At 43.6% G+C, this 26,946-nt stretch overlaps 4 protein-coding genes across 6 annotated transcripts; 3 read left to right on the forward strand and 1 right to left on the reverse strand.

Annotated features, from left to right (window-relative positions):
* The first annotated feature begins 1,512 nt into the window (after nt 1-1,512).
* parn (poly(A)-specific ribonuclease (deadenylation nuclease)) lies at nt 1,513-8,690 on the forward strand. The gene is made up of 26 exons (XM_027031908.2): nt 1,513-1,584; nt 1,754-1,831; nt 1,966-2,045; nt 2,391-2,458; nt 2,560-2,641; nt 2,728-2,788; nt 3,223-3,388; nt 3,531-3,593; nt 3,719-3,757; nt 3,905-3,947; nt 4,070-4,150; nt 4,236-4,292; nt 4,373-4,450; nt 4,612-4,655; nt 4,737-4,779; nt 4,905-4,980; nt 5,158-5,268; nt 5,371-5,440; nt 5,939-5,994; nt 6,070-6,156; nt 6,608-6,682; nt 6,800-6,971; nt 7,067-7,191; nt 7,283-7,361; nt 7,453-7,550; nt 7,769-8,690. Exons 1-26 carry the CDS (start codon nt 1,566-1,568, stop codon nt 7,816-7,818), a joined length of 2,001 nt encoding a protein of 666 aa, XP_026887709.2. The 5' UTR covers nt 1,513-1,565; the 3' UTR covers nt 7,819-8,690.
* Nucleotides 8,691-11,761: 3,071 nt separating this feature from the next.
* On the reverse strand, nt 11,762-19,616 carry LOC113591415 (RNA exonuclease 5). 3 transcript variants are annotated; one of them, XM_027031897.2, is made up of 19 exons: nt 19,172-19,616; nt 18,957-19,081; nt 18,722-18,848; nt 18,433-18,541; nt 18,015-18,125; nt 17,408-17,496; nt 17,180-17,295; nt 16,182-16,320; nt 15,927-16,021; nt 15,553-15,655; nt 15,382-15,470; nt 15,151-15,280; nt 14,822-14,941; nt 14,587-14,724; nt 14,099-14,191; nt 13,431-13,650; nt 12,800-13,011; nt 12,417-12,526; nt 11,762-12,113 (listed from the first exon to the last, which is right to left on the reverse strand). In XM_027031897.2, the coding sequence occupies exons 1-19, from the start codon at nt 19,244-19,246 to the stop codon at nt 12,062-12,064; spliced, it is 2,253 nt and encodes a 750-aa protein (XP_026887698.2). In that variant the 5' UTR covers nt 19,247-19,616; the 3' UTR covers nt 11,762-12,061. The 3 variants fall into 3 exon arrangements, with proteins under 3 accessions (XP_026887698.2, XP_026887700.2, XP_026887699.2); XM_027031898.2 differs by lacking the exon at nt 11,762-12,113 and having other exon boundaries at nt 12,423-12,526; nt 12,765-13,011; XM_027031899.2 differs by lacking the exons at nt 12,417-12,526; nt 12,800-13,011.
* Nucleotides 19,617-19,738: 122 nt separating this feature from the next.
* Nucleotides 19,739-23,741, forward strand: eri2 (ERI1 exoribonuclease family member 2). Its single transcript, XM_035534742.1, has 11 exons — nt 19,739-19,873; nt 20,006-20,067; nt 20,157-20,237; nt 20,660-20,787; nt 21,061-21,214; nt 21,662-21,762; nt 21,919-22,000; nt 22,230-22,318; nt 22,455-22,694; nt 22,754-22,901; nt 23,038-23,741. The coding sequence occupies exons 1-11, from the start codon at nt 19,851-19,853 to the stop codon at nt 23,739-23,741; spliced, it is 1,812 nt and encodes a 603-aa protein (XP_035390635.1). The 5' UTR covers nt 19,739-19,850.
* Nucleotides 23,742-24,210: 469 nt separating this feature from the next.
* On the forward strand, nt 24,211-26,923 carry thumpd1 (THUMP domain containing 1). Its single transcript, XM_027031895.2, has 4 exons — nt 24,211-24,635; nt 24,855-25,017; nt 25,648-25,896; nt 26,049-26,923. Exons 1-4 carry the CDS (start codon nt 24,435-24,437, stop codon nt 26,381-26,383), a joined length of 948 nt encoding a protein of 315 aa, XP_026887696.2. The 5' UTR covers nt 24,211-24,434; the 3' UTR covers nt 26,384-26,923.
* The last annotated feature ends 23 nt before the right edge of the window (nt 26,924-26,946 follow it).

Genomic DNA, 26,946 nt, shown 5'->3' on the forward strand with positions numbered 1-26,946 from the left:
GTTCCTCCTGCCTATGGTGATATAGCTTTTAGTGTTGCAGGCCCAAAGCTATGTTACTCCATTCCTTGGCAGGTCCGTCTCTGCCCATCACTATTCACCTTCAAAAAGCATAAAAATTTATTTCAGAATACCTTTCCTGATCTGTAAATCTTTATTTGTATTTTGTCACTGTTTAGATATTTTAGCATAGTCGTGTTTTGGTCCTGTCAGTCATTACTGTAACTTTACCATGTCTTAATCTCTCATTTTATTCTTATTTATTTACTGTGTTGTCATTTTATTATTCTTGTTTTACCCTGTTATTCTTTCTTATAATTCTTATGTTTTAATTTGCTATTGTAAAGTGTCTGAGTATTGTCAGTTCACCCTGGGCTTAATAAAGTGATCTATCTATCTATCTATCTATCTATCTATCTATCTATCTATCTATCTATCTATCTATCTATCTATCTATCTATCTATCTATCTATCGTGAAAGACGTTTATTTAAAAAATGTATTCTTATTCTTCTGGTCATACAAATGAAAGTCTAATGAGGCTGTGTGGTGATATCACAAGAAAGGTCTGCATCCTCATAAACACTCAAAATTAAACCTAAAGCGTTTACTTGGATTCAAAATAAACTACCACACTGTATTAATTAGTCATTGTACCCTTTACAAGGTAACGAAGATCAATTCCAGTACGTGAAAGACATTTTAAAAGAAACTCCGCTCCACAGGCTTTGTTTTCTATGATATCTCTCTGTACATAGGATGCGTTTGTAGACTCCGAGGAGTCCTTCGTTTTGGAACAGCCTTCTATAGCGTAGAGACCGAGAAATGCAGCCTAGGATTTGGAGCACAGCAACTGAATCAAAATATATCAGACGATTCTAGACTACATTGAGCCTACAAGCTAACTAAATATATTATTGTGTAATGTATTCAGTATCTCGCAGGCAGTTTCAAAATTAACGTTTTTTAAAAAACAAGACATTTTTGTCAAAAAAAGAGAGAGAAAGCGTCAGCTAGGCTATTTAACTAACGGTACTGCTCAGCGCCTGACCGTGGATGCTTTTATATGTATCTGCAGACGACTACTGCCGCCCTTACGTAAAGCCCCGCCCCCTTTGGGCCAACGAAGCCACTCTAGTCTGACTGAGACGGGCGTGTCCCACGGTGGGCAAATATTTACATTTATGGAATTTAGCTGAAGCTTTTATGCAAAGCGACTTATAATTATGACTGAGTACGACTTGAGCAATTGAGGCTTAAGGGCCTTGCTCAGGGGCCCAACAGTGGCAACGGTGGGGCTTGAATCAGCAACCTTCCGATTACAAGTCAAGTACCTTAACCACTTAGGAACCCATCAGTTAAGAATGCCGCACTTGTGTCTAGCTATTAGCAGCACATACTTTAGAAGTGCTCCCTGTATAGTAGCGGTCATTAAGAAACACCCACTCCCAGCGCCAGGTGGCAGTAGAGCAGTGCTCCAGCTTTGCAGAGTTCCGGAAGTGTTTACCGTAAAAGGTTAAAGGGCCAGCGAGACTGCGGCTGGCGATAATTGTTCGGGCTCGTGCAGGGATGGAGGTAACACGACAAAGTAAGACACTGGCGCGCGAGCGCATGGGGGGGGTCGTCTTCGTACGGGGCTCCAGGGGCGGTCTGTCTGTACCCGTAATTATGATTTTGGGGTTTTAGCTGGGCTGCTTGTATGCGAATACGCGCAGTAGGTTCAAACTGACCTGAAGCGTCTGTTTTCGTCCGTGCAGATTTTAAAGACAGTTTATGCCCCATCTACAGCGCCATAGAAGAAGCTGACTTTCTCGCCATCGATGGAGAGTTTTCAGGTGAAATTCTGGCCGTTATCCGCTCACTTTGCATGTGCGTTATTACTGGGGTCGTAGGCTGTTACAGCGTTTTCCTGCAGTGCTCCAGAATGCGCCCCATTTCCAAACGTGAAGGGCATTTGCGCGTTTTTCAGGAATAAGCGACGGGCCCTCCGTAAGTGCGCTGACCAACGGGATGGACACGCCGGGGGAGCGCTACGTGAAACTAAGGAAGGTATCCGCGCTGCGGGGTGTACTGTGCCGGAATCTCAGTGACCGGTTACTTAACGATTCCAGTCGGGATGATAATTGCTTGATTTAATTTATCTGTTTGTGTTTATCCCTGTTTTATCCCTGTCTTAACAATGTATATAGTAGCTGGATATATAATATACTTGTATGGTTAAGTAATGTGCTTGATGTACCCTAGATGATGATGATGATGATGATGATGTATTGTTTTAATTGAAGTGGTTTTGTGTAAAGTCCTAAAAGTGTCAGGTTTCTTCAATCAGAGGCAAACTTTGATGGTCATTTGGCTTGATGCTGTCCAGCTGACATTGTTCCCTGCTTCCTGCAGCACTCCATGGACTTCCTGCTCTTTCAGTTTGGCCTCTGCACGTTCCGCTATGACCAGTCGCAGAGCAAGTGAGTCCCGCACGCATGCCTTCAGCTGCGCACGCTTGACTTCAGCTGCACAAATGCCTGAACTGTTACTGCTCTTGATTGTATTGTTTTCTCTTTTGTAGGTATCTGATGAAAGCTTTTAATTTTTATATATTCCCAAAGCCATTCAGCAGGAACTCTCCAGACATTAAGTTCATCTGTCAGGTGAGCATGCATGCGTGTGGGAGTGTTTTTTCTTTAGTGGTTGAATGTCATGTGGTTGTGACTTGGATCTCCATCTCCTGTTTCAGAGTTCCAGTATTGACTTCCTGGCCAGTCAGGGATTCGACTTCAACAAAGTTTTCCGCAGTGGTGAGTGATGTGCAGTTGATCAGACCCTGCTCTCAGACTGATTCTCCTGCAGTCTGCAGAACTCAATCAAGTCTGATTAGACTCTGCATGATGGTCAGACCTTCTCTGGTCTTTAGCGGGAGACTGCTATTTCCTTCTCTTCAAGATTGCTGTGTCAGTCTGATCAGGGGGTGCACAGATGGTTGTTGTGAATCATGTTTGGTTGTACCACAATCCCTGTTGCTGCTCTGGAAGTTTCACTGCAGCATAACAAGGGTTGGTGTTGTCTTACTAAACTCTCAACAAACCCAAATGGTCAGACTCTGTGCAGTTAGTGATTATCTATAGTGACTGACTTGCACTGAGCTTTATTTTGGTGTCTGTGCATTCAGAACAAATGGCCAAGCTTAGTCGTGTTGACTGACGGATACCCCCCCTCCCCGTGTCTGTCATAGGGATCCCATATCTGAATCAGGAGGAGGAGTCTCAGCTGAGGGAGCAGTATGAAGAGAGGCGGAGCCAGGTGAATGGGGCTGGGACTCCTTCCTACATCTCTCCCAATTCCTGTAAGGGACCAGTGAACGTGCCAGACGAACACAAAGACTTCATCGGCAGAGTCGTGTGAGTTTCTTTCTCGCATGCTCTCCCTCACTGTCTCACACACAGGTTTCATGTTTAGTGATGTTTGAGATAATTGCAATAAATCTCTGCCTGGATCTCCATGGTGTTGTGCTGATTGTCTGTCTGCTCTCTGTTTCCCCAGGGAGAAGGTAGATGCTCTTTTGAACAGTTCTGAGAAGTCAGTGGAGTTGGAGCCCTGCTCAGGGTGAGCTGCAGTACATTGCTTTGGAGCCAAGCTGCTGGGTTTTCTTGAGTCAGAAAGTGGGAACAGAAATGATGCCACCCACTGTTTCTCAGGGTGTCTTTCCTCCATTGTTCTCTTCCTCACAGGTTTCAGAGGAAGCTCATTTACCAGACTCTCAACTGGAAGTGAGTATGTCTGAGGGCTTAGGGTTTAGGGAAGAGTGTTGGATAAGCATGTGAGGGTTTAGGGGAGCATGTTGGTTGGCCATGTGAGGGTTTAGGGGAGATTGTCTGTATTGTCTAGTATTCTGCTTCATGTGGTGATTCCTGCAGGTACCCCAAAGGCATCCATGTTGAAACTGTGGAAACTGAAAAGGTAATGGTGTTCTGCTCATAATGACCTTTTACCCATACTCCCCAGCCATGGTACTAATTGGGAATCACAGTACTGCACACAGGTGTGTGTGTGTGTGTGGGTGTGGGTGTGTGTGGGTGTAGAAGGAGCGCTTTATTCAGATCAGTAAGGTGGATGAAGAGGAGAGAAGGAGGATGGAGCAACAGAAGTATGAGCGAGAGCAGGTGACATTTCACTCCTACACTTTCAGTCCAGTGGGTCACTGAAGTCTTGCAATCCATAATTTGCGCACGTGTGTGTGTGTAACAGGAGGAGATGAATGATGCAGTTGGGTTTTCAAGAGTCATTCATGCGGTCTCCAAATCTGTGAGTTTCACTTGGCTGTCTGTCAATGTTACTAGCAACCTTGACATTTAAAGGTCTTTAAGAGTCTCTCTCTCCCTCAGGGGAAGTTGGTGGTTGGCCATAACATGCTTCTGGATGTCATGCACACCATCCACCAGTTTTACTGCTCTCTACCAGAGGTAGCCATGGCAACAGAGAAAGATTTGTTGCTTTGGGTTATGTGGGGGGGCAGTTTTCAATGCTTTTTGGTTTTTCTGTTTCTATAGATTGATTCTTGGAAGGTCCTAGTTTGTAGTGGGACATTTTCTGAGCTAAAAAATTAATGTGTGTGCCTTTTCAGGAGTTGGATGACTTCAAAGAGGTCACCATGTGTGTGTTTCCCAGGTAAGTGTGTATGTAAGTGTGTGTTTGAAAGTCTGTTCAGTTTGATTTGCTTCATAATGTTGGTTTACTTTTTGGTTTTAGGCTTTTGGACACGAAGCTGATGGCATCCACTCAGCCTTTCAAGGCAAGTCACACAGATTAAAGTCAGTGTTCTCCATGGAGAACAGACCAGGAGACCATGACTTATTAGAGGCACTGGAGGGGGTTAACATGGACTCCTACTGTGTGTGTGCGCATGCCTGTGTCCAGGAGCTGATTACAAATACATCTTTGGCAGAACTGGAAAAGCAACTGAAGGAGAAGCCATTCAAAGCACCTCGAGTTGGTGAGTATGTACTTGCGCACAGTCAGACCAGCTGTAGGGCACATGGCTCCGTTTGTCTTTCTGAACGGAGTTTTGAGTTCTGATGTGATCTAGTGCTGCTGACCTCTGTCAGGGTTCATTCAGAGAAGGGCTGGGTGTTAAGGTTGTAAAAGTAAGTGTGTGTGTGTGTACCTCTAGAATGCTCTGAGGGCTTTCAGAGTTACGACACTGCCTCTGAGCGGCTCCATGAAGCCGGTTATGATGCCTACATCACCGGCCTCTGCTTCATCTCCATGGCTAACTACCTGGGTAAGGTGGGGTGGTGCCTGAGTGTCTGTCTTTCTTTGACTGTATGTGGTGATGGGGCTGGGATTTTTTTTCTTTCTTTAAGGTGTGTTGTGGTGTTTGTAGGTTCATTCCTCACTCCTCCAAGATCTCACATCTCTGCTCGCTCCAAACTCCTTGAACCCTTCTACAACAAGTGAGTGTGTGCGTACACACGGCAGACTGACGCCTCTCGTGTCATTTATTAAAGCTTGACGTACACTGTGATTTGAATCCCGACTTTGCCCTTCCAACAAACTTTTCCAATCCCGCTGATAATCTGTCAGTGTTGATTTTTATGACCGAAACCACAAGTGACCCTTCTAGTGTGTGATGATCAAAGAACCAGCCATCCGTTGGCTTCAGCCCATAGCTGCTTAGCTGTGTCACATGGAGGAAAAACTTGTAGAACTCTTGCAAACGCACAAGCGCCTCCAGTGTCCTACTGATTTGCACAATTTTTAGGGTGTGGGAGATGTAGGAGGCCTGACGTTGAGTGTGAGGTACTTTTTTGTATCATTTATGACTTTCAAAATCCTGGCGCATGTGTGCGAGCTTGGTGCATGTTGGCTGAGGCTGAGATGTGCTTCAGATTTCAATTCTCTTTATGTATTTGGTAATTTGTGAATACATTTATTCCCCCCCCCCCCCCCAGATTGTTCCTCATGCGGGTGATTGATATTCCTTACCTGAACATTAGTGGACCAGACTGTAAGTAAAAACACACAAACATTTGTTCTCTCTTCACTGGCCATGCCTCTCACTCATTGTGTGCATGTGTTTCAGTGCAGCCAAAGAGAGACCACGTTCTCTATGTCACATTCCCCAAAGAGTGGAAGACCAGTGACCTATATCAGTTATTCAGTGCTTTTGGTAAGATGTCCCCAACACCATATTTCAACACTATCATATAAGAATACAAAAACTCTGCAGGGATATAAATGCAATAGCAAGCAGAGGTAAAAAATATTCTGGACCTCAAATCCCACATCTGCTCCTGGAGGTTGTGCCACCTGTAGTTACCTAATGTCATAAGATACCAGCATTCAATCCAGTAACACCTATTCAGGTTCTACACATTTTCTGATACGATGACTGTGACCAAGCAGTTTGGTCAGCTGTCAGTGGTTTCAAAGAGTAATTGGGGTGAGCTCCTGAACTCGAGATAAGCAGTCAGTGTGCTGCATTTAGGGCTCAGAGTTTGATGCTTGTCATTGTCTGAAAGTACAAGGCAGTTAACTGCCTGATCACAGAACAGCACTGGTGTTAAATATAAGGTTGAAATTTTAAAATGTTTTGTCTGTGTGCATGCTGTATTGTTCAGGTAATATCCAGGTGTCTTGGCTCGATGACACATCAGCTTTTGTGTCCCTCAGCCAATTGGAGCAGGTGCAGATCGGTATGATGGCATCGGTGACATCACTAATATGTATTACATCACACACAGGGTGATTTTCAGCATCAGATTGAAGCTTGACTGTCACTTCGTGTGTCTCACTCTTGGCTCTGTTTGTAGCGGTGAACACGAGTCAGTATGCCGAGAGTTATCGGATCCAGACGTATGCAGAATATTTACAGGCCAAGCAGAAAAATACAAATATAAACAGGAAGTGGGCCGAGGATGGGTGGGCAGATGCTTCCTACAAATCTGCTGGCATGACATCTACGTGCAGCCGTGCACACAACAGGTGAATAATTAGGGAAAAAAGACCCTGAATTCTTGAAAATTAAATCTAGAAAATGTCAGTTAAGAGTGCGTGCGTGCGTGCATGCACATGTGCAGGTCACTGACGGGGAAGAGGAGTCTTAGTCCCACTCAGGAAGATCAAAACTCTGACTTCACCGGGATTGCTGATAGCAACTGGAGTAACTACAGCAACCCAGAAACAAAGAAGATTAAGAGAGATGGTATGGTGTAGGGGGTTGCATTTTAAAAATTTACTTCAGTTATGTAACACCTTTTGTTCTAATACTGCAACTTTTTTTTTTTTTATTTTAGCTGGCGTGAGTGGTGGGTGTGCCCAGACATATGCTGATGTTTTAGTCTCCAGAACCACAGATGATTGGCTTAGAACTCTGTACGTCTCAGCCTCTCTCTCTCTCTCCCCCCATTGGTCCACTCAATCTTTAGTCAAGATGTGTTTTAATATAGTTGCTCTGTTCATTTAGGCCAGTAGAAGGCACACCTTCTACCAGCCCGACTGAAGCAGAGGCCGAGTCCCAGGAAGCAGACACCTGGCCCAAAACCTCAGCCAATGAGAATAAAGGTAGGCAGGAAGCTGTAGTCAGCACTGTAGGCCGAACACAACCATACAGATCCTTTCCAGGCATTTCGGAGAGAAAGGAAACTAGTGTCGTGTTCATCTGATATGACCAGTGTGTACTGCACTCAGTCTGAAACTCCTCTAGACACTACTGTATGTTAGAAACCAAGAATCTTATTAGTGTTAAAACACTGCTTTGTGGATTTGTTTTCCCTCCTCAGATCCTCAGGCCACTCAAACAGGACTGTTTGATGTTCCACAAGTTTGGTAGCACTAACCAAATGGAAAACTCCCTGTGAAAGCAGCTACTCAGCCAATCAGAGGAAACTGAGACCGCACTTACCTTACAGCCAATCAGAAGAGTGTCAGACTGCACTTCAGCACACAACCCAAAGCCATAACTTTCACTGTGGCATAACATGCACACATCGTCACGTGTACACACACAGGCACAGACATCGCCAGCCTCTACCTTTTTGACTTGCACAACTCCTTTTCTGATTGCATGATTTGAGGGGGGGGGGGTTTCATAAGGAGTTCGCAGAGAGTTCACTGGTCGTTGTAACCATCCCCTGAAGGTGCTAAGGGTAAATCTGTAGCTTGGATTGCATGGTTTACCATTTGATAGCTCTTGTTTTCTGATGTGTGATTGGGAGAGGGAGAGGAAAACCGTGTGCGTGTCATGTCAGTTTAAAACAAATGTCAGGTGTTCTCTGCCTCCCTCTCAGCAGACGTGGTTTATAGATAAATGAGTGTCAGGATTATCCAATATTTTTAAACTTGGTTAGGCATTCGGTTTTGGGGATTTTTGTTTGTCTTGGTCTGTGTTTGTGTTTTGGTATTTTTTTTTGTAATTTTTAAATGTGTAGGATTCCCCCAACAACATAACCTAACCTGCTCCATTTTAGCAAAGCCAACACTTTAGAGCATCTGTGTTTATTTCCTGGTGTCAAAAGTGCAGAACCTTTTTGTTAATATTTTGTAAATGTGGTGTCTAATTATGCTTTTGCCACTCTTGGATCAACTGCAGGAAAGTGAAAGAATGGTTTAGTACAAGCAGGACCATGTGGGCTTTTTTGGTTTTGTTTTTTGTATAATTGTTCTCTTTTCAGAGGGAGAAAGATTAAAGAATGTTTCTTAGTACATGGCTTTCCAGTTTCCTTTTGTTATAAAAATGGCTCTCAAAATAGCACTAGTTTCTATAATGAAACGAGCTTTTCTCGGAGAGCAGAGCGACGCTGCATAATGTAGACTTGATTGGAAGTGTTTGATGGATGCCTGAGACGATTCAGTTCCAGTATGACATCACATGCACTCTGTAGGAATAGAAGCTGTCACCGTGATAACACGAGTGAGCAACCGACCTTATCTGCTATGTCTTCTGTTTGTCATTTATCCTTCACTAGGGCTTCCTTTTCACATGCTACAAGTAGTCTTTTATTCACAACTGAATGTAAACTCCATTTAGGCAGTGAATAATGCTGCATGCTGATGGTCTGAAGCTGAAGGGGATTTTTCTGGTCAGAGTTCCAGATGACGCAGGTTTGTGTAGTACAGCAAACACACCTCTGTCCTGGAGCCCTGTCTCAGACCTGTGCTGTAACCACCAGCCCAAACAGCCATACCACAAACCCTTAAGTGATGATCGCTCTGCCTTCTTCTCTTAGGGGCAGTCTCAATCCCTCTATGACAAATTCTGTGATTGTGCTCATGTTTTCCAGTAACTGGCTACTGACAATGGAAGTCTATGGTCACATTACTTAAAATGTTTTAATTGGCTGCCAAACAAGTTTGCAAAGCTGAACAGATAAAGTGTTGGTCATGGTCGTCACTCCTGAAAGGAGGATGGAAAATGTATAGTACTTGGACCTTGATTTTTTACCCTATGGAATTAAATGTAAAAAAGATTTTATTCAAGGTGTTAAATAGTTTCAGGAGGATTTGTCAAATGGTTTAGAGATGCCTGCTATTAGAACCTCAAGACAACTCCATTATATACTCCTTAGTGTATAATTTCTCCATCTACAAAACTAAGCATTTGACAAATGTTCAAATCAATTTACACTACTCTGAATGCTGTGTAACTATTTTAAAGGACTCTGGTGGGTTTGTTCACATTAAACCACTCATTTCAGTTGTTTTCCCCTCCCTCAACTGGTCTTTTGCATCAATGAGTGTGTTTACATGCACTCAGTAATCCAGGCATTGGTGTATTTCTGCAGTTATCTGATTAGTCAAGCACTCATGGAAACAGTATATGGCAGATTAAGGCCTTTTTTTTTTTATCTGGTTTCTCAGTGCATGAGTCCACATACTCCACTTTCTTTCAGATTGTTTAGACTGCATATGGTCATGTTCAAAATAATAGCAGTGTGGAGTTCAAGGAGTGAGTTTATTCATTCTGTGAAAAAACAGTTGTCAGCCAGGTGGCCCTTATTTAAGGTTGAAAGCAACACATGTTGTACATGCATTTCTCTCTGAAAACCTGAGAAAAATGGGTCGTTCCAGACATTGTTCAGAAGAACAGCGTACTTTGATTGAAACGTTGATTGGAGAGGGAAAAACAGAGAAGTGCAGAAAATGATGGACTGCTCAGCTAAAATGATCTCCAATGCTTTAAAATGTAAAGCAAAACCAGAGAAACGTTGAAGAAAATAGAAGACTATCATTCGAATGGATCAAAGAATAGCCAGAATGGCAAAGACTCAGCCAATGATCAGCTCCAGGGTGATCAAAGACAGTCTGAAGTTACCTGTGAGTACTGTAACAATTAGAAGCCACCTGTGTGAAGCTAATCTATTGGCAAGAAGCCCCCACAAAGTCCCACTGATTAAAAAAAAAAAAAAAAAAAGACATACTGAAGAGGTTACAATTTGCCAAAGAACACATAGACTGGCCTAAAGAGAAATGGAGAAACATTTTGTGGACTGATGAAAGTAAGATTGTGGCCTTTGGATCCAAAGGCCACAGACAGTTTGTCAGACGACCTCCAAACACTGAATTCAAATACACTCTGAAGACAGTGAAGTATGGTGGTACAGGCATCATGATCTGGGGATGTTTCTCTTACTGTGGTGTCGGGCCTATTTATCACATACCAGGGATCATGAATCAATTTGCATATATCAAAATACTTCAAGAGGTCATGTTGCCTTATGCTGAAGAGGAAATGCCCTTGAAATGGGTGTTTCAACAATACAATGACCCCAAACACACCAGGAAGCGAGCAGCATCTTGGTTCCAGACCAACAAAATTAAAGTTATGGAGTGGCCAGCCCAATCCCTGGACCTTAATCCGATAGAAAACTTGTGGGGGGACATCAAAAATGCTGTTTCTGAGACAAAACCAAGAAATGCAGAGGAATTGTGGAAAGCTGTCAAATCATCGTCGGCTGGAATACCTGTTCACAGGTGCCAGAAGTTGGTCGACTCCATGCAACACAGATGTGAAGCAGAACACTGTTCTCAGAAACAGTGGTTATACAACTAAATATTAGTTTAGTGATTCACAGCAACGCTGAATCCTAAAGATTTTTCAGTTTATACAGCAAATATTTGAGTTTGTGAAGAAAAATGCAGAATGCTATTTTTTAACAGCCCAATATTCATTTTTCTTAATTTTCTGTAAAATAATTTAAAAATTCATACATTTTTCTTCGTTTTGATTTAGAATATAGTGTGCAGTGTTCCCAATGCCTGGAAATAAAAACTATTATAAGGATTCTGAGCATTACTCGGATTATAAGGATTCTCAGCACACTGCTATTATTTTAAACACAACTGTATGTCAAAACGTCCTCGGGCACACAGTGCTGTACAAGACAGCGCAAGCCTCATTCTGAACAACAGCTGAAACAGCAAAGACAATCTCTAAGAAGGGCATGAGCCCACATGAAATCTGAAATGCTTTGAAATAAAAACTGGGATCTGTTATGTAGGCAGAGAAACAAATTGAGTGTGAACACGTTTGTTACGCCAAACATCCAGCAGTGACGCCTGTGTAGTGGTCCTGAAAGTGTGGATAGATTTCACTGGACCCCACCCCACTCTCCGGAGAGGTGTCAGTTGCCCCACCTGCTCAGATGTGAACACTCCCTCTTCGCTGAGGTTGGCTCTAAATCTGACACATGACTTCTCTTCTCTAGAGCATCATAGTAAATAAATCCCATATATCACATCTTTAACAACTTTAGCAGGGAGACACATCTCTACTATAAGAGACCAATTTTAAATTTTACTAGCAAAAGGTAACAAATGCATTACAATGTCTTTAACTTTGATAGTAAAACATGAACTTGGAGCTGCTCTGGATGTAATCTTATTTTGTGGGGTATTTGGTCCAAGACAGTAAACAAAGTGTCATTAGTAAAATCATCCTCATTTAAAAACAAACATCTAAAGGAAGGCCTTCCATGCATTCTTCGTTACCATGGCAGCCCTCAAGACAGCCCGGGAAAATGTGTCATCTGACCTTTCTGAGAGGTGAATAACAGCAGCACTGGGTGAGACTCCACTCACACCTGCTTCACCTCAATGAAACAGAGACCAGAATATTCCACACTGCCCCTGGAGAAACACACAAAAACAGGGAGAGACCTGTTAGAGATTTTAAAAAATACACAGCAGTGTTGTATAAAACAGGCTTGGATTCAGGGCCTTCCTCCATTTTTCCCCTGCTACCGCCTGCTGTCTGGTAGAGTGGATCAGTGCTGCTCTATCATCTGTTTTCTGGTAGAGTAGTTTAATTCTGCTCCATCATCTTGTCTGGTAGAGTGTTTTAGTGCTGTTCTAATCTCCTTCTGTCTGGTCGAGTGGTTCATTGCTGCTCTATCATCTGTTGTCTGGTAGAGTGGTTTAGTGCTGCTCTACCTCCTGCATCCTGGCAGAATTACAATGCTCAGGGTTTTGTCTTCCAGTGCCTTAAACATCTTCCCCACATTCCTGTCCAATGTCCTCATCACACGCTCCATCTCCCCATCCTACAAAACCCCCCCCCCATAAAACAGGTTAAAAAACAGCCAGCATCTGCCAAAACAACAGCATGCTACCATCTACTACAGTAGAGTCAACTGACTTATCTGTGTATGTTCTTTTGTGTCTATTTTGTTTATTTAAAGGTTAATGCTTTATTTGCATCTGAAACCTTAAAACACGACATTATCTGAATTATCAGTATGTTGAGCAGCGCTGGTACTATCCATGCAGTGTAAAACTGACCTGGGATCAGGTTGCAGTGCTTGATATCTGCTCACCTGTGTACAGGTGAGCCCAGAGGACTCCAGCTCCCTACCATCGCCCTCCCTTGGATCATCCGTTTCTCCGCCCATAACAATGGAGACAGGGTGTGTGTGTGTCCATGTGTGCATATGTGGGGGCGTGAGTGCATGACACACACTAAGCTTCCTGTTTCCAATCTCTGCCTGAGATCTGACAGCAACCAGTACACTCTCAGCACTGACAAACTCTGGACACACACACACACACACACACACACACACACACACACACACTTCTTTGCTTCATTGCACTAAAACAATTAGGATTCCTTCACTTACTTCTCTAAATGAAAAGCACTTTTTTGTGTGGTTTCCCCCTTGAAGCATTCTGTCTTAATGGTGTCCTTAGACTCGGGGCTGGTAAACTGGCATAAGGATACTTCCATGGAGACAAGACTGTAAGTCACTCTGGACAAGAGTGTATGCTAAATTCTGTAAATGTACATGTAATGTAACCTGGGGGGGGGGGGGGGGTGTCTCTAACTGTAAAAGTTGAAATACTCAAAACTCTTAAGGGAAATACTACATACTCATCATGAAATTACCTTTGTTCATTTTGAGAGATTGTGAGATACATGCCATGCAATTAATCTGAAGATCATCTTACCGATGTGTGCATGCCTCCTACATTTCCCAGAGTTCTTTGCCGGTGTGACAATACTGTCAATGGGGCCAAATGAACTGAAGACCTGGAACAGATCACCATAGGAATGATGATGGGGGGAAATCCCACCCACATAGATCATGTGACCATTCATCACGTCGCGCTGTAGCTCAGCCAGAGAAGCTTCCAAATCCAGGGTGGCCTCAGTGAGCGGACGCTGCGCCTACACGTCAGCACACATTAACACACGTTAACATTTACACACATTAACGCTGACACATTTTACTTTTAATGTCAAAACATATCACCATTAACACAAATATATCACTAACATTAACGATAATACATCTTTAACATTAAAATAAACACACATTAACATCAACAAACTTTACCATTAATGTCAACACACATTAACACACCATTAACACTAACGTCAACATAAATTAATGTGTAAACACATTAATGTCAAAACACATTACCAATAACATCAGCACACATTACCAATAACATCAACACATCAACATGTTAACAGACCAATAACATTAACGTTTCCATAACATTAACAGTGTTACCACAACATTAAAACATCACTGTGTGTATGTGTGTATATATGTGTGTGTGTGTGTGTGTGTGTGCGTGTGTGCGCGTGTGTATATGTGTGTATTTCCTACCTTTATCATTTGATTGAGTTTTTGGTGTCCATTGAGAGAGTGCAAAGCAAGCTCAGCTCCTTCCAAATGCTTAAACTCAACCCGTGCATAAAGCTAGAGAGACATAAATAAAGAGCAAGGCAGTGGTAACTCAGTGGTGAAGGTACTGCACTTGTACTCGGAAGGTTGCTGGTTCAAGCCCCACCACTGCCAAGTTGCCACTGTTGAGCCACTGAGCAAGGCCCTTAACCCTCAATTGCTCAAGTTGTACTCAGTCATAATTGTAAGTCACTTTGGATAAAAGTGTCAGATGAAAGAAAGAGACATGCAGAGAGACACACATATAGAGAGAGAGGTATGATTTTACTTTATTATAATTTGTCACATTTTTTATTGGAAGGAATTATGTCATGTTTTATAGAGAAAAAGTATGTGTGAAAGCTGACAAGTGCACATGTGTATAGGCACTCACCCTGTTTGTGTTTGTGTGTATGTGTATAAGTACTCACCCCGTGTGTTGTCTGCACAAGTCTGATTTTCCGCAAGCCTCCATAATGTCTGAGCAGAGTGTGGAGGTTCCTTTCTGTGTAGTCACGTGGTAAAGGACCCAAGAACAACACACACATCTGCTCCAGCCTGTCCAACATCTTAAACACATACACAGTAAAAGACCCCCGAACAACACACACACCTGGCCTAGCCTGCTCGACATTTTAAACACACACATACACACACACCGTGTACCTGCTGGAGGTGACTGTCTTTTCTTTCTTCTGTAGATTGGTTAAGGACGTCACTGAGTGAGGAGAACTGAATCACACTGAGAGAATAAGTCTGAGCAATCCGCCTAAACACACACACACACTTCAGGGAGAGAAAAAGAGAGAGATAGGGAGAGGGAGATACAAAGAAAAAGGGGGACACACTATTGATCGTTTAGTTTACTATTGATCAATGTGTTTTAAATGCTCAATAGTAAACTAAATGATCAAAAACAAGAAGAAAAATCAACATGCCAATAAGTTAAATACATTTAAATAAATAATGAACTTAACTGCTCCAGAGAGACCCACCTCCTTATCTGTGTTGCAGCTATGTCTGCGCCACACCTGACTGGAGGTCAGGTTGTCACTCTTGGCTGATTTGCCCAGAAGAAGAACTGATTGGCCATCCTTATGCAAGGCCTGTCCAAACCTGAGAGGGCTATGAGTGGAGGAGAAGGGGGAACTGTTGCTGAGTGTTTGTTTCCAGAGGGGCATTATGGAGACACACGTTACAGAGAGGGGAGAGTTTTAGAGATGCACCTTATTGTGTGATTGTGTAGTGATTCGTTTAAAGCCTGCTGGGGTCTGGGAATCACTCCCCATAGATCCTCCAGATGGTAGTGAAGAACCTGAGAGAGAGAGATTTTAGTGTGTTGTTTAGTGTTTAAGTGTAAAACTGTTTGTGGTATTGTGGGTAGTGTAGTTCTTTACTTGTCGTGGTCCCTTGCTGATGAAGTACTGAACCACCTGCAGAGCAGCACAAGCATCTTCACAGGGGTCATGACCTGTCCTCTCCTCAGTCTGAATCTCTCTCCTCACGCGCACACACACACACACACACACACACACACACACACACACACACACACACACACACACACACAGGGGTCATGACCTGTCCTCTCCTCAGTCTGAATCACCCTCCTGACACGCACTCTAAATTTTTAAATAAGCAGTTATAAATAAATAATGTTTTTTTTTCCTACTACACAATATACTAAACAAATTCAGTATGAACCAAACTTATTCTCTGTATGTATGGTATGTGGTGTGTGTGTAAATATGTGTGCAGGCGTAATACTTACTTTAAAATGACCTGGGCTAAATACTTCAGTTTGAATCTCTGCCCAAACTCTCTGCGGTAGAGAAGAGAAGAGTCTATCACATGAGGGTGGATCATCTGGTAAATACAGACACACAGAAACACACACACACACACACACACACACACACACAAACTACTAAATGAAGAGGCTCAAACGTGCAGGTTCACACACCATATGGCTGCGTGACAGTCACAGGAACACAAGGAACTGATCTGGTAACACTTAGAAGCTCACCTTCAGGGCACGGAGGTCGCTATCGAGGGAGTGGCCAACCAGGACCGCATCCCGTGGCAAAAGTTCCACGAGTTTTGTTTGGACATCTTGGAGGCGAGTGGTTACTGGCTTTAGAATAGCCTGGGTGATGCCTGAGAATCTGTAGTGAAGATAGACGACATCTTATTCCTCTGATTAACTGGTTTGATAAGGTTGAACTGTCTCAAGTCCTGCCCACAGACAGGAACCAGGACCCCTGTGGCTCAAGATGTCTAGCAACAACAACCATAAAACGTCAATAGCTCAGGGCTTATCACTCCTGCCTGACCATCTGACTTACTGCTCCCTTTACCAGGACATCATAAAGTGTCATAAATCTACAAATTGTAATGTAGGAACCTTCCAGCAGCTTGTTAATATTACTATGACTGTATGAACTATAACTCTAAATTCCATCAGGACAACTGAAATTTTCCATGCACATCCCAATGACAAAAGACACTTCCACATGAATTTATTCATAAAATCTATCAATATGCATTATCTATTCATTTTTCATAGGTCCATGGTGCCACATGATGAGAAGAAATTATGATATATAATATATGATATCATATATATATATATATATATATATATATATATATATATATATATATATATATATATATATATATATCATATATCATATATTATATATATATATCATAATATATGATAATAATATATGATAATATATCATAATATATGATATATCATAATATATGATAATATATGATATATATATTAACTTTTTGTGATGGACCTCCTTAGAATGCCTTAAAACAATCTTGGTTAGAGTGGTATTCTAATTTCAGGTAGATGATAAATAATTACATTGCCAATCTTGCAACTTTTTAAGACTGCAGTAGTTGAGGACAGGGTTGTGTGTGTGTTATACTTTGTGCAATACTTGATGATATCGTTGAATTTGTGTGTGTGTGTGTGTGTGTGTGTGTGTGTGTGTGTGTGTATTATACTTGGTGCAGTAGTTGATGATAGGGTTGGATGGTTTCACCAGTTCATCCAGCACACAGCACCCTCTGCTGTCTACCACTGCCACACGGGTTAGCTCAGTACCAGCCTGTGTCACACACTGAAACAACACAAAACATATTTCAAAAAGGAACTAAAGTAGCATCTTACTAATGACTATTTACTGCAAATGGATTATGGGTACTGTAGTCCAAGGATTATCAGGGCCTCACCATCTCACAATCCAGTCCATACAGAGGACTGCTATCAGTCACATGATCATCAGCCTGGGTGCACACAAAGGCCTCGCAACCCTGCACACCTGCAAGGAATTGTGCGCACAAAACTGAGAAATCTTTATCTTCATAAAACATTTATAACATGGTAATACTACATGTGTTGCTGATGCAAGTGTGCAAAATCTGCATATTGCATTCATAAGTCAGTTGTGAATGTGTGAAAGAGGAATTATGTAATTATGCAGCAGAAGCTGTAATTATAAACATGACAGGAAACTCCTCTCACTCTCTGTAACCTCACTGTAGTTGTTTCTCTGTAACCTCACTGTAGTTGTTTCTCTCTGTAACCTCACTGTAGTTACGTTTCTCTTTGTAATCTCACTGTAGTTACGTTTCTCTCTGTAACCTCACTGTAGTTGTTTTTCTCTGTAACCTCACTGTAGTTAAGTTACTCTCTGTAATCTCACTGTAGTTATGTTTCTCTCTGTAATCTCACTGTAGTTATGTTTCTCTCTGTAACCTCACTCTAATTATAATCTCTCTCTCACTGCACTCACTTGAGTTATAATGACTCACTGTAGTTACAATGTCTCTTTCTCACCCTTGACTGGAAAGTTTTTCCTGATCATCTCCTCCTCAGTCAGCAGGTAGCTACTCAATCCTCTCCTCTTCAGGCCATACCTCCTCGCTACAGGGTGCCATATAACATCAGCTACACCCACACCCAAACACACACACACACCCATGAATTTTAAAGTGCAATCTGTATGATTCACAGAGACAGACATTTGTGCCTATGTTCATATGAAGTGTCCCTAACCCCAGAATCTGCATGGTGGTAAATCTTCAGGAAAAGGCTATAGCTAAACTCTACAAGAGGACATATTTCCAGGATCCAGAATTGGAGCTAAACTCTACAGAGTGGTAGATCTCAAGGAACAGATGGCTATTCCTCTGCATTCTTGAATCTCTTAAATGCTTATACTATAAAACAGATCTGACCCTGTGTGACCCCTGACCTGTAGGGGTCGTAGTCTGGATGTCTGGATGTGAGTCCTGAGGATCTGGTAGTTCAGCACTGAGGAGTGTAGAGACCAGATCACACGAGGAGGGCACTAGAGTGCATCTCTATGGAAAGAAAGAACATGGCGAATGTTAAAATATATACAGACAACCATCAAAAAGAAAGCATAATCTGTAAATTTATTATTGCCAATTTAATCATATTTAAATTCAGTAACAACATAACCATCTTTTTTCCTCACTGTTTAATCACTGCCAGCATAGGACGTTTTTGTGAGCACTTACAGCAGTGTATGACCTCCTGAGCTGTTTGAACTGGGAGTAATATCTGTAAAAATGCAGCTGCGTGACACCCTCCAGGATCACCACGTGCACCCGCGCCACTCTGCCCTGACGGTGGAGCCGGCACCAACTGGTGAAAGCGGTAATAAACGGGGAAAAACAACAAACTCCTCATCACGGTGTTGTGGTCTGGACTGGCTAACCGGCGATGCGCCTACAGGGCTATGACGCAGGGTACCTGGGCTTGTCCACGCCGTGTCTTTTCCCGAGTGAGGCGTAGAGCAGCAGAGCGGTCAGCTCGTTCAGGGTGACGGGCTCGCGGCGATGCTCGCGCGGCCGAGTAAAGCGAGGCGCCTTCTGCGGCTGTCGAGGAGCACGTGACACGCGTTAGCTCGTGGACGTCGCTACTACAGCCGCACACGCGAGCTTTAAAGTCGTGTGTCCATTGCTCACCTTTTCCTTTTTATTACCGATGGCGGACAGTGGAGAGTCGGCTCGCTTCCTTTTACAACTGGCTGATTCTTCCATGATGCTCAAGCGTCCGTGAACTCAGTCCCAGTCAAACACTTATGACATTAGTAACACACACTCTCTCTCTCTCTCTCTCTCTCTCTCTCACACACACACACACACACACGCAGCAGCAGCTTGTCCGCCAGAAAATACACTTAACCTTAGTTAGTTAGCTAACCTATGTAGCCAGGCTGTAAATAGCCTTGCTTTACTTAGAGGTTCTGATATCATGCAAACTAGTAAAACGTGTTACTGTATTGTTTTTCTAACTTATAGACGCCTTGAGCAGTAAGCAGAATAAACAGTATCTACCGGGCAGAACTGCACGTCCATGTGTTTATCGATCTGTCGCTCCGGGTTGATTAGTTTACTACAGACCAACACAGTAGAGCCCAGAACACCGGAAATGACGCAAGGCAAACCGGGACTTTTAAAAATCTATCGCGGGTGTTTATAGCTATTCTATGATACGTTGTGAATATAGTTTAAGACGTTTAATTACGTTTTGAAGAATGAAATCTCTTCTTTTAAACCAGAGATTATCTATAAACAAGTCAGAAAAGGTCTCGTACATTTCTGAATGATATGAATGTGTTTAATGCGCCTGTAGCTGACAGATATGTCAACAAAGAGACTGGCTCGGTAAGTCGGCTGGCGATCTGGACTCTCATTTATGTTGGCATTTACTTTAAACTTAAGGTATAATGAAATAAATGATCCGACCATACATAACTATGGTAATAATCACTGTTAGTTGACTCGTCTTTCCCACAGAGAGCTCGGGCTGATTAGACAACGCAGTCAGCCTTCAGGTGGGGAGAAGAAGCCTGGCTCAAGTAAGGACATCCGTTATGCAATCCTGCCGAAACTACATTGTTTGCCTGAAAATGTATTAACAGCATTTTCCCTTGTCTTGTTTATACAGAACAGTTGTTCTCCTACCTGATCGTTATCGACTTTGAATCCACTTGTTGGAGAGAAAAGAACAACTATGGTCAAGAAATCAGTAATACAATTTCACTTCTTTGTATCCCAAATAACAGAATATCTCTCAGTGTAATTCAGCTCAGTTCACTGCGATAAACATATGATGTCATCAGAAAAAATGTGTACACAATGGATAATTCTGTCTGAATCAGTACAGTGACTGGTACCTGAGTTTATCACAGGTGTCTGACAAGAAGTTAATTTGAACGTAGCATTTTACGATGACCTAAAAAATTCACAGTTCTGCTGTGCAATAGCTTGACTGTGAAGTATATCAATGTGGTAAGAGGAGTGTTTAGTATCTCACTGTGTGTTACTGTGGTCCATGAAACTTCCTGTTCAAAGACCTGTTGTGTATTAGCTTGAATGTGTGATATAAGTGTGGTAAGAGGAGTGTTTATCTCAGTGTGTGTTACTCTGATCTCTGAAACCCCTGTGCAGTCGAGTTTCCTGCTGTGTTGATGAACACGACGAGTGGTGAGATCGAGTCAGAGTTCCACTCCTACGTCCAACCACAGGAACATCCAGTCCTCTCTGCCTTCTGCACGGAACTTACTGGAATCACACAGGTAAACACCCCTCCACAGCTCCCATCTGAGCACAACTACACGGGTGTATTTGTGAGTTTGTGTTTGTTTGTGTGTGTTTGTGTGTGTGTGTGTGTGTGTGTGTGTGTGTGTGTGTGTGTGTGTGTGTGTCTTTTATGGCAATGGTAATCACAATTATTCAGGAAATACACATTGAACACCGTAAAGTGTCACAGTAATCACAATTGTTGAAATGAGGCCTTTTTGTGGATTTAGTTTCTAAGGTTTTTGTGAATGTACATGGTTGGTCCACAGACACAGGTTGAAGCAGGGGTTCCTCTTAGGATCTGCTTGTCCAGATTTGTCCGCTGGCTTCATCAGCTGCAGCATGAGAAGGGCATGGTCTTTGTGACTGACAGCAAACACTCTGTCCCCTCAGCACACCTCTGTGCTTTTGTCACCTGGTCAGGTAAAAAAAATAAAACAATTCTGAATTTCTTTAGCAAAGATCTTGAAGTTTGTTTACTGATGTTTTGATTCTGACTGAGATCTTGAAGTATGCTTACTGATGTCATAATGTTTACTGATATGCTGGGAGTGACTTAAATTGCAACCTGGAAGTGTGTTAACTACTGTTTTAATTCAGATTAGGATTTAGGAGTATGTTTTAATTCAGACTGCGATTTGGGGCTATATTTTAATCCAGATTTGGATTTGGGAGTATGTTTTAATACAGATTTGGTTTTTGGAGTATGTTTTAATTCAGACTGGGATTTGGCAGTATGTTTTATTTCAGATTTGGATTTGGGTGTATGTTTTAATCCAGATTTGGTTTTGGGAGTATGTTTTAATTCAGACTGGGATTTGGTAGTATGTTTTAATTCAGACTGGGATTTGGGGGTATGTTTTAATTCAGATTGGGATTTGGGAGTATGTTTGCTGTATGAATGTAAGCGGAAGCAAATCAATAAACCTGGAGTTCTAAACAGCTGGATCGACCTTAGAGCCACGTACAAGGTAAAACTGCGCGCGCGCACACACACACACACACACACACACACACACACACACTCTGATACACATGCAAACACACTCTGTCTCATGCCCACTCCTATACAAGACACACACCATGTTTGCTGCTGTGTCAGTCGAGTTGCTGCTTCTTTGCTTCAGGGTTTTTACAGCCGTAAACCTAAAGGCCTCAACGGTGCCCTGCAAGACTTGGGCATTGAGTTCTCTGGACGTGAACACTCTGGTACACGTGTACACACACACACACACACACACACACACACACACACACATACACACACAATACAGATACGCACACACACACAATATTCTTGTTGTGACATATTCTACAAATCATTAAAATAATATTTTTGTGCAACGTGAGATCATTCCAAGCAAGTGGTGTGTGTATGTGTGTGTGTGCGCGTGTGTGTGCGCGTTGTGTGCACGTGTGTGTGCGCGCGTGCGTGTAGGTTTGGATGATGCACGGAACACAGCCCGTCTGGCCTGGCGTATGATTATGGATTGTTGTGTGATGAAGATCACCAAGTCTCTGAGCAGGGTGAGTGGGTCTCCCTCAGGTCCTCTTCATTCCCCCAGAGACCTACACAGGTGACTGCAGACCCAGGACCAGCTTTACCTAGGCAGGAGTTCAAAGTCAAAGTTAAACTCTCCCCATCTCTTCTCCTTTCTGATAGCCTCAGCTAAAGTCCAGTCCACTGTACGGAGATGTGAATGTCCATAACGGAGCCAGCGATAAGAGAGAGAAACAGCCATTACCCTCAGCAAACCGGACCAGCAATAGCTCAAGTTCAACCACACCTGTGACTGCATGTCAAAGTTTAGTGTCTCCACGCACCATGCTAACCTCCTTCACTATGCCAGTGTGTGTGAACACACCCCAGCTGGGTCTGACCCTGCATCACTCCACCTCCAACATGACCTCCACAACACACACTTCAACCCTGGACCTGACCATAACCCTCCACCCCCAGACATGTCCCCTGACCCTGAAACACCAGGCTGCAACTGGCCAGAAGGCTTCCTGTCGGCGGAGGTTGGGGAGTCAGGTTCCTATGATGATGTGCTGTTGGAGGATGAAGCAAATGTTACAGGGGACCAATCCCATGCACGCATCATTTCCAGTGCCATTCCTGTCCAGGACAGGCACACATGTTTCTAAAAACACACACACATTGTCCAGAACCCAGTGTGCCTGCCAGACTGAACTGAATGAGAGAGCATCTGTACTGTGTGAAAACGTCATTACTCACCCTGCAGGAGATCCACTTCCTCTAAGCACAGATAGGCCACACCCCTCCAGACCAGCCTCCACCTTTGCTCCTCCTCTTCCACTCCTTGATCCATACAAATCACTAATTTACCGAGGGCTCCCTACAACTACATTTCCCAGAATCCCTTTGGCCATCTACATGGACCGATCAAATCAGTCTTTTGAGAGGTCCAGGGCATCAGTGAGAGGATTGTTCCATGTTCCTTCCTCTCTTCTTTCATCTACTGTCAACAAGTCAACCAACATATCCTGTTCTGTGAACCAATCATCACATTATGTCTGTTCTCATATGCAGTCAGCACTCTCCTCTTGTTCAGTCAACCAATCGGCTCTCTCTAACCATTCTGTCAAGCAATTATCTAGCTCTTCCTGTTCCAACCAATTAGCTCTCTCTTCTTCCTCCAATAAGTGGTTGTCACTCCCACCTCACAGAGGCAGGGCTAAAATAACATCTCCACTGTGTGATTGTGGACGGAGGGCAAAACATTTAACAGTGTGTAATGGTGGGCCAAATCATGGCCGAGCATTCTACAGCTGCACGGTGCGTAAGAACAATGCTGCTGGCCCCACTCCCCACAATGGGTGTGGCTTCTTTAAGTGGGAGTCAGCATTGATTGAATCCTCACTGGGACAAACCTCCATGTCTGTAAGCTCCACCCTCACCCGAGCAGCTTCCAGAACCTTCCGCTGAATTCTTTTAACTGCTGCTCTTCTCTGTCTCTTACTATCTGTCTCTTTGTGTCTCTCTTCAGCAATTCCTATCAGTCTTGCTGAAATTGGTGGGGGGTATGAACAATTTGAGAAATTGTTGGGGAATTTTATTTTTAGAATTGTATTAAAATAATGAATCAGTGGGGCAGCTGTGTGAATGATTTTGTGAACTGTGTTGATTTGTATTTCTCTTTTATGTTTGAAAGTACGTTTTATTCATGTATGTTTTGAGTCTGCATATTATGAACTGAATTAAATGAAATAAAGTACCTTAGGTTAATTATTTAAATCGTAGGCATAACTTTTTTTGCTAAATAAATTCAAATAGATTTTCCAATTTACCTTCACTTTCGATTAATTGTTCATTGTGCTTTTTTTATTCTTCCGGGAAAAACGCGTTTTTCAATGAAGGGTGTCCTTGTTCGCCCACCGTAGAAGTATTGCGCACCTCGCGCAGCAGCAAGAGTGAGCGTTCCTCCGCCGCCTTACACTCGCGTGCGTCTTCAGGCTGGCGTGGTGGCGTTGCGGTGTTTGTTTTTGAAGCCCCGCACGCATGTGGAGGTGTGCCTCTCTGTCCGAGCAGAGTGTTGCGGCTGGCGGCTTGTGTTCTGTAGGAGCAGCAGCCTTTGGACACGTGTGGCATCACAGCGGTAGTTAACCAAGTCAAGTCAACATGTCGGAGCTCCAGGAGGCGAAGAAGAGGAGCAAAAAGCGCTATGGCGGGCTGAGGCATAAAAGGTTTAAGGGCTCTCGCGAGCTGGAAGTGGGCATGCAAGGTATCCTTATCACGTGCAACATGAACGAGCGCAAGTGCACATCCGAAGCCTACAGCCTGCTGAACGAGTACGCGGACGAGCTGTTCGGCCCCGAGGACGTGCGTGAGAGAACCTTAACCTTGCTTTTGAGTAATTACTAAAGCCTTTAGACTGTGAGTGTTTAGCGCAGTGCCAGGCACGCATGAGCACTTCGTGAAGAACGTAGTGATTGTCTGGAAGGTTGACTATGCTGTTTGACTAGATAAAACAGGGATCCTAGTGACTATGTTCATAGTCTGACATATCACGATATGTGGAACGTATCTAATTTCTCCCAGCTTGCAGACACTGAAGAGAGCCCCAGTGAGGAAGAGGAGGATGACGTGGAGGCTGCCCTGAAGAAGGAGGTGACGCAGATCAAATCGTCCACCCACCAGCGCCGCTTTATGGCGCTGGATAGTGGCGCCAATAACGTCGTCTTCATACACACGCACAACATTGGTGAGAGAGAGAGACACACACACAACATTGGTGAGAGAGGGACCCGCATGCACAACATTGGGGGGAGAGAGGGACCCGCACGCACAACATTGGGGGGAGAGAGGGACCCGCACGCACAACATTGGGGAGAGAGGGACCCGCACGCACAACATTGGGGAGAGGGAGAGACACACGCACAACATTGGGGAGAGAGGGACCCGCACGCACAACATTGGGGGGAGAGAGGGACCCGCACGCACAACATTGGGGAGAGAGGGACCCGCACGCACAACATTGGGGAGAGGGACCCGCACGCACAACATTGGGGAGAGAGAGAGAGAGAGAGAGAGACATGCATGCGCACACAGATGTATGTTAAGCGAGAAACGTCACCTTGCTTGAGAAGCCGAGTGGGGTAAGTGACTTCTCAGTGAGATGGAAACCCTTAATTGAAAGTGCTGATAGAAATGTTGCATAACTCTTCTGCTCTTTGACTTTGGTTTAAGTTATCCAGGTAATGGCGAAAGCCTGCTAACCAACCAGAACAGAACATCCCCACAAACAACAGATCCAGTTGTGAGAGCCTTTCCCCTATAGCTTGGTCAGATTAGGGTATCTTGTTTCAGAAACATGTCCCTCTCTGTCTTTCAGACCCAGAGAAGCTGGTCCACCACATCCTGCAGGACCTGCGTGAGACAAAGAAGAAGAAGTCTCGTGTGATCATGCGCATGTTGCCTGTGTGTGGAACATGCAGGGCCTTCCCTGACGACATGGAGAAGTTCATGAGCTCGTTCCTAGAGCCATGGTTCAAATCACCTCAGCAGGCCTCCTACCAGATCAGCTTCAAGTCTCGCAACAACAGTCACAGCAACAGAGATGATGTCATCAAGGCGCTGGCTGGTATGGGGTGGGGGCTGTGTCTCAGTATCTCCTCCAGGGGAACACTCATCTCAATGCCCTCCTTTCACTGTGTACTCCCATTTTATATGGTTATGTCTCATCATCATCATCATCATCTCTCTTTCTCTCCCTTCCTCTCTCCTTTCTCTCAGGGTTAGTAGGTAAGATGAACCCCAAGAACAAGGTGGACCTGACCAATCCAGAGCTGACCATCATTGTGGAGATTATAAAGACCGTGTGCTGCGTCAGTGTCGTGCGGGACTACATGCTCTTCAGGAAATACAACCTGCAGGAAGTCACCAAGGGCTCACCCAATCAGGAGCAAGGCCAACAGGAAGTTGTGAAGTGCGAGACCAATGTGACAGCACAGCAGAATCTGACAGAGAGCGGACGGAGTCAGGGAGGCTCTGATGGGGAGAAAAGAGGAAGCGCGGAGGCGACCACTGTTGCCCACGACAATGGGAGTAAAGAGGTGGAGCAAGAGTGATGGACAGGTCTGAAAGTGTGTTGTCCTGTCCCCCATAGCCTCCCAACACCTGCAGATTGTAGGGGGTGGGGCAAGGCAGTACAGGGATCAGGAACAGAACTTGTGAACACACACACCTTACAGAGTACTCTGTATGTGTTTTTATGTCATTCGGATCAAGTCCTGCTTGAAATGGATTTTAGGGTGATCTCGCCACTAATCCTGTAATGTATACTAAAAAGAGACTTGAAAGCGAACAGTATGGTTTAGGTTTTTATGTCAGGAAAGTTAGTTTGGTTTTGAATAAATTTCTGTTAGGAGTGTGTGTAGCGTTTAGTTTATTATTACTGAAAGAGCCTCCCATGCTACTGTTTGATTTTGTTATACATGCAGTGGCCCCTTGTGCGGAAGGGCTGTTTTCATTTCTTTTACTGCATCAGTTTTAATTCTTATTTTTAAAAGAAAATCTTTTGTAAAATAGTTGGATTACGATTATGATGTTGGCAGTGAAGTCCTTTCCTCCCTTCATCCAAAATAAACATGCTGCCATGTCCAGTCTTATTCAGAAGTGTGTTTTCATTGCT

The sequence above is a fragment of the Electrophorus electricus genome, chromosome 16 (assembly GCF_013358815.1).
Source record: "Electrophorus electricus isolate fEleEle1 chromosome 16, fEleEle1.pri, whole genome shotgun sequence".
NCBI classification, from domain to species: domain Eukaryota; kingdom Metazoa; phylum Chordata; class Actinopteri; order Gymnotiformes; family Gymnotidae; genus Electrophorus; species Electrophorus electricus.

Excerpts from the sequence above, each read along its gene's own strand:
- parn (XM_027031908.2), top strand. Across the intron at positions 3,758-3,904 it reads TACCAGACTCTCAACTGGAA|GTACCCCAAAGGCATCCATG; the intron begins GTGAGTATGTCT and ends TGATTCCTGCAG. Across the intron at positions 3,948-4,069 it reads AAACTGTGGAAACTGAAAAG|AAGGAGCGCTTTATTCAGAT; the intron begins GTAATGGTGTTC and ends GTGTGGGTGTAG.
- eri2 (XM_035534742.1), top strand. The coding sequence starts at position 19,851 with ATGTCAACAAAGAGACTGGCTCG. Across the intron at positions 20,788-21,060 it reads AACTTACTGGAATCACACAG|ACACAGGTTGAAGCAGGGGT; the intron begins GTAAACACCCCT and ends GTTGGTCCACAG. Across the intron at positions 22,902-23,037 it reads CCATGCACGCATCATTTCCA|GAGATCCACTTCCTCTAAGC; the intron begins GTGCCATTCCTG and ends CTCACCCTGCAG.
- LOC113591415 (XM_027031897.2), bottom strand. The coding sequence starts at position 19,246 with ATGGAAGAATCAGCCAGTTGTAAAAGGAAGCGAGCCGACTCTCCACTG. Across the intron at positions 18,849-18,956 it reads CACGGCGTGGACAAGCCCAG|TTGGTGCCGGCTCCACCGTC; the intron begins GTACCCTGCGTC and ends CGCTTTCACCAG. Across the intron at positions 12,114-12,416 it reads ATTCTGCCAGGATGCAGGAG|GGGCAGTGTGGAATATTCTG; the intron begins GTAGAGCAGCAC and ends GTGTTTCTCCAG.
- thumpd1 (XM_027031895.2), top strand. The coding sequence starts at position 24,435 with ATGTCGGAGCTCCAGGAGGCGAAGAAGAGGAGCAAAAAGCGCTATGGC. Across the intron at positions 24,636-24,854 it reads AGCTGTTCGGCCCCGAGGAC|CTTGCAGACACTGAAGAGAG; the intron begins GTGCGTGAGAGA and ends AATTTCTCCCAG. Across the intron at positions 25,018-25,647 it reads CATACACACGCACAACATTG|ACCCAGAGAAGCTGGTCCAC; the intron begins GTGAGAGAGAGA and ends TCTGTCTTTCAG.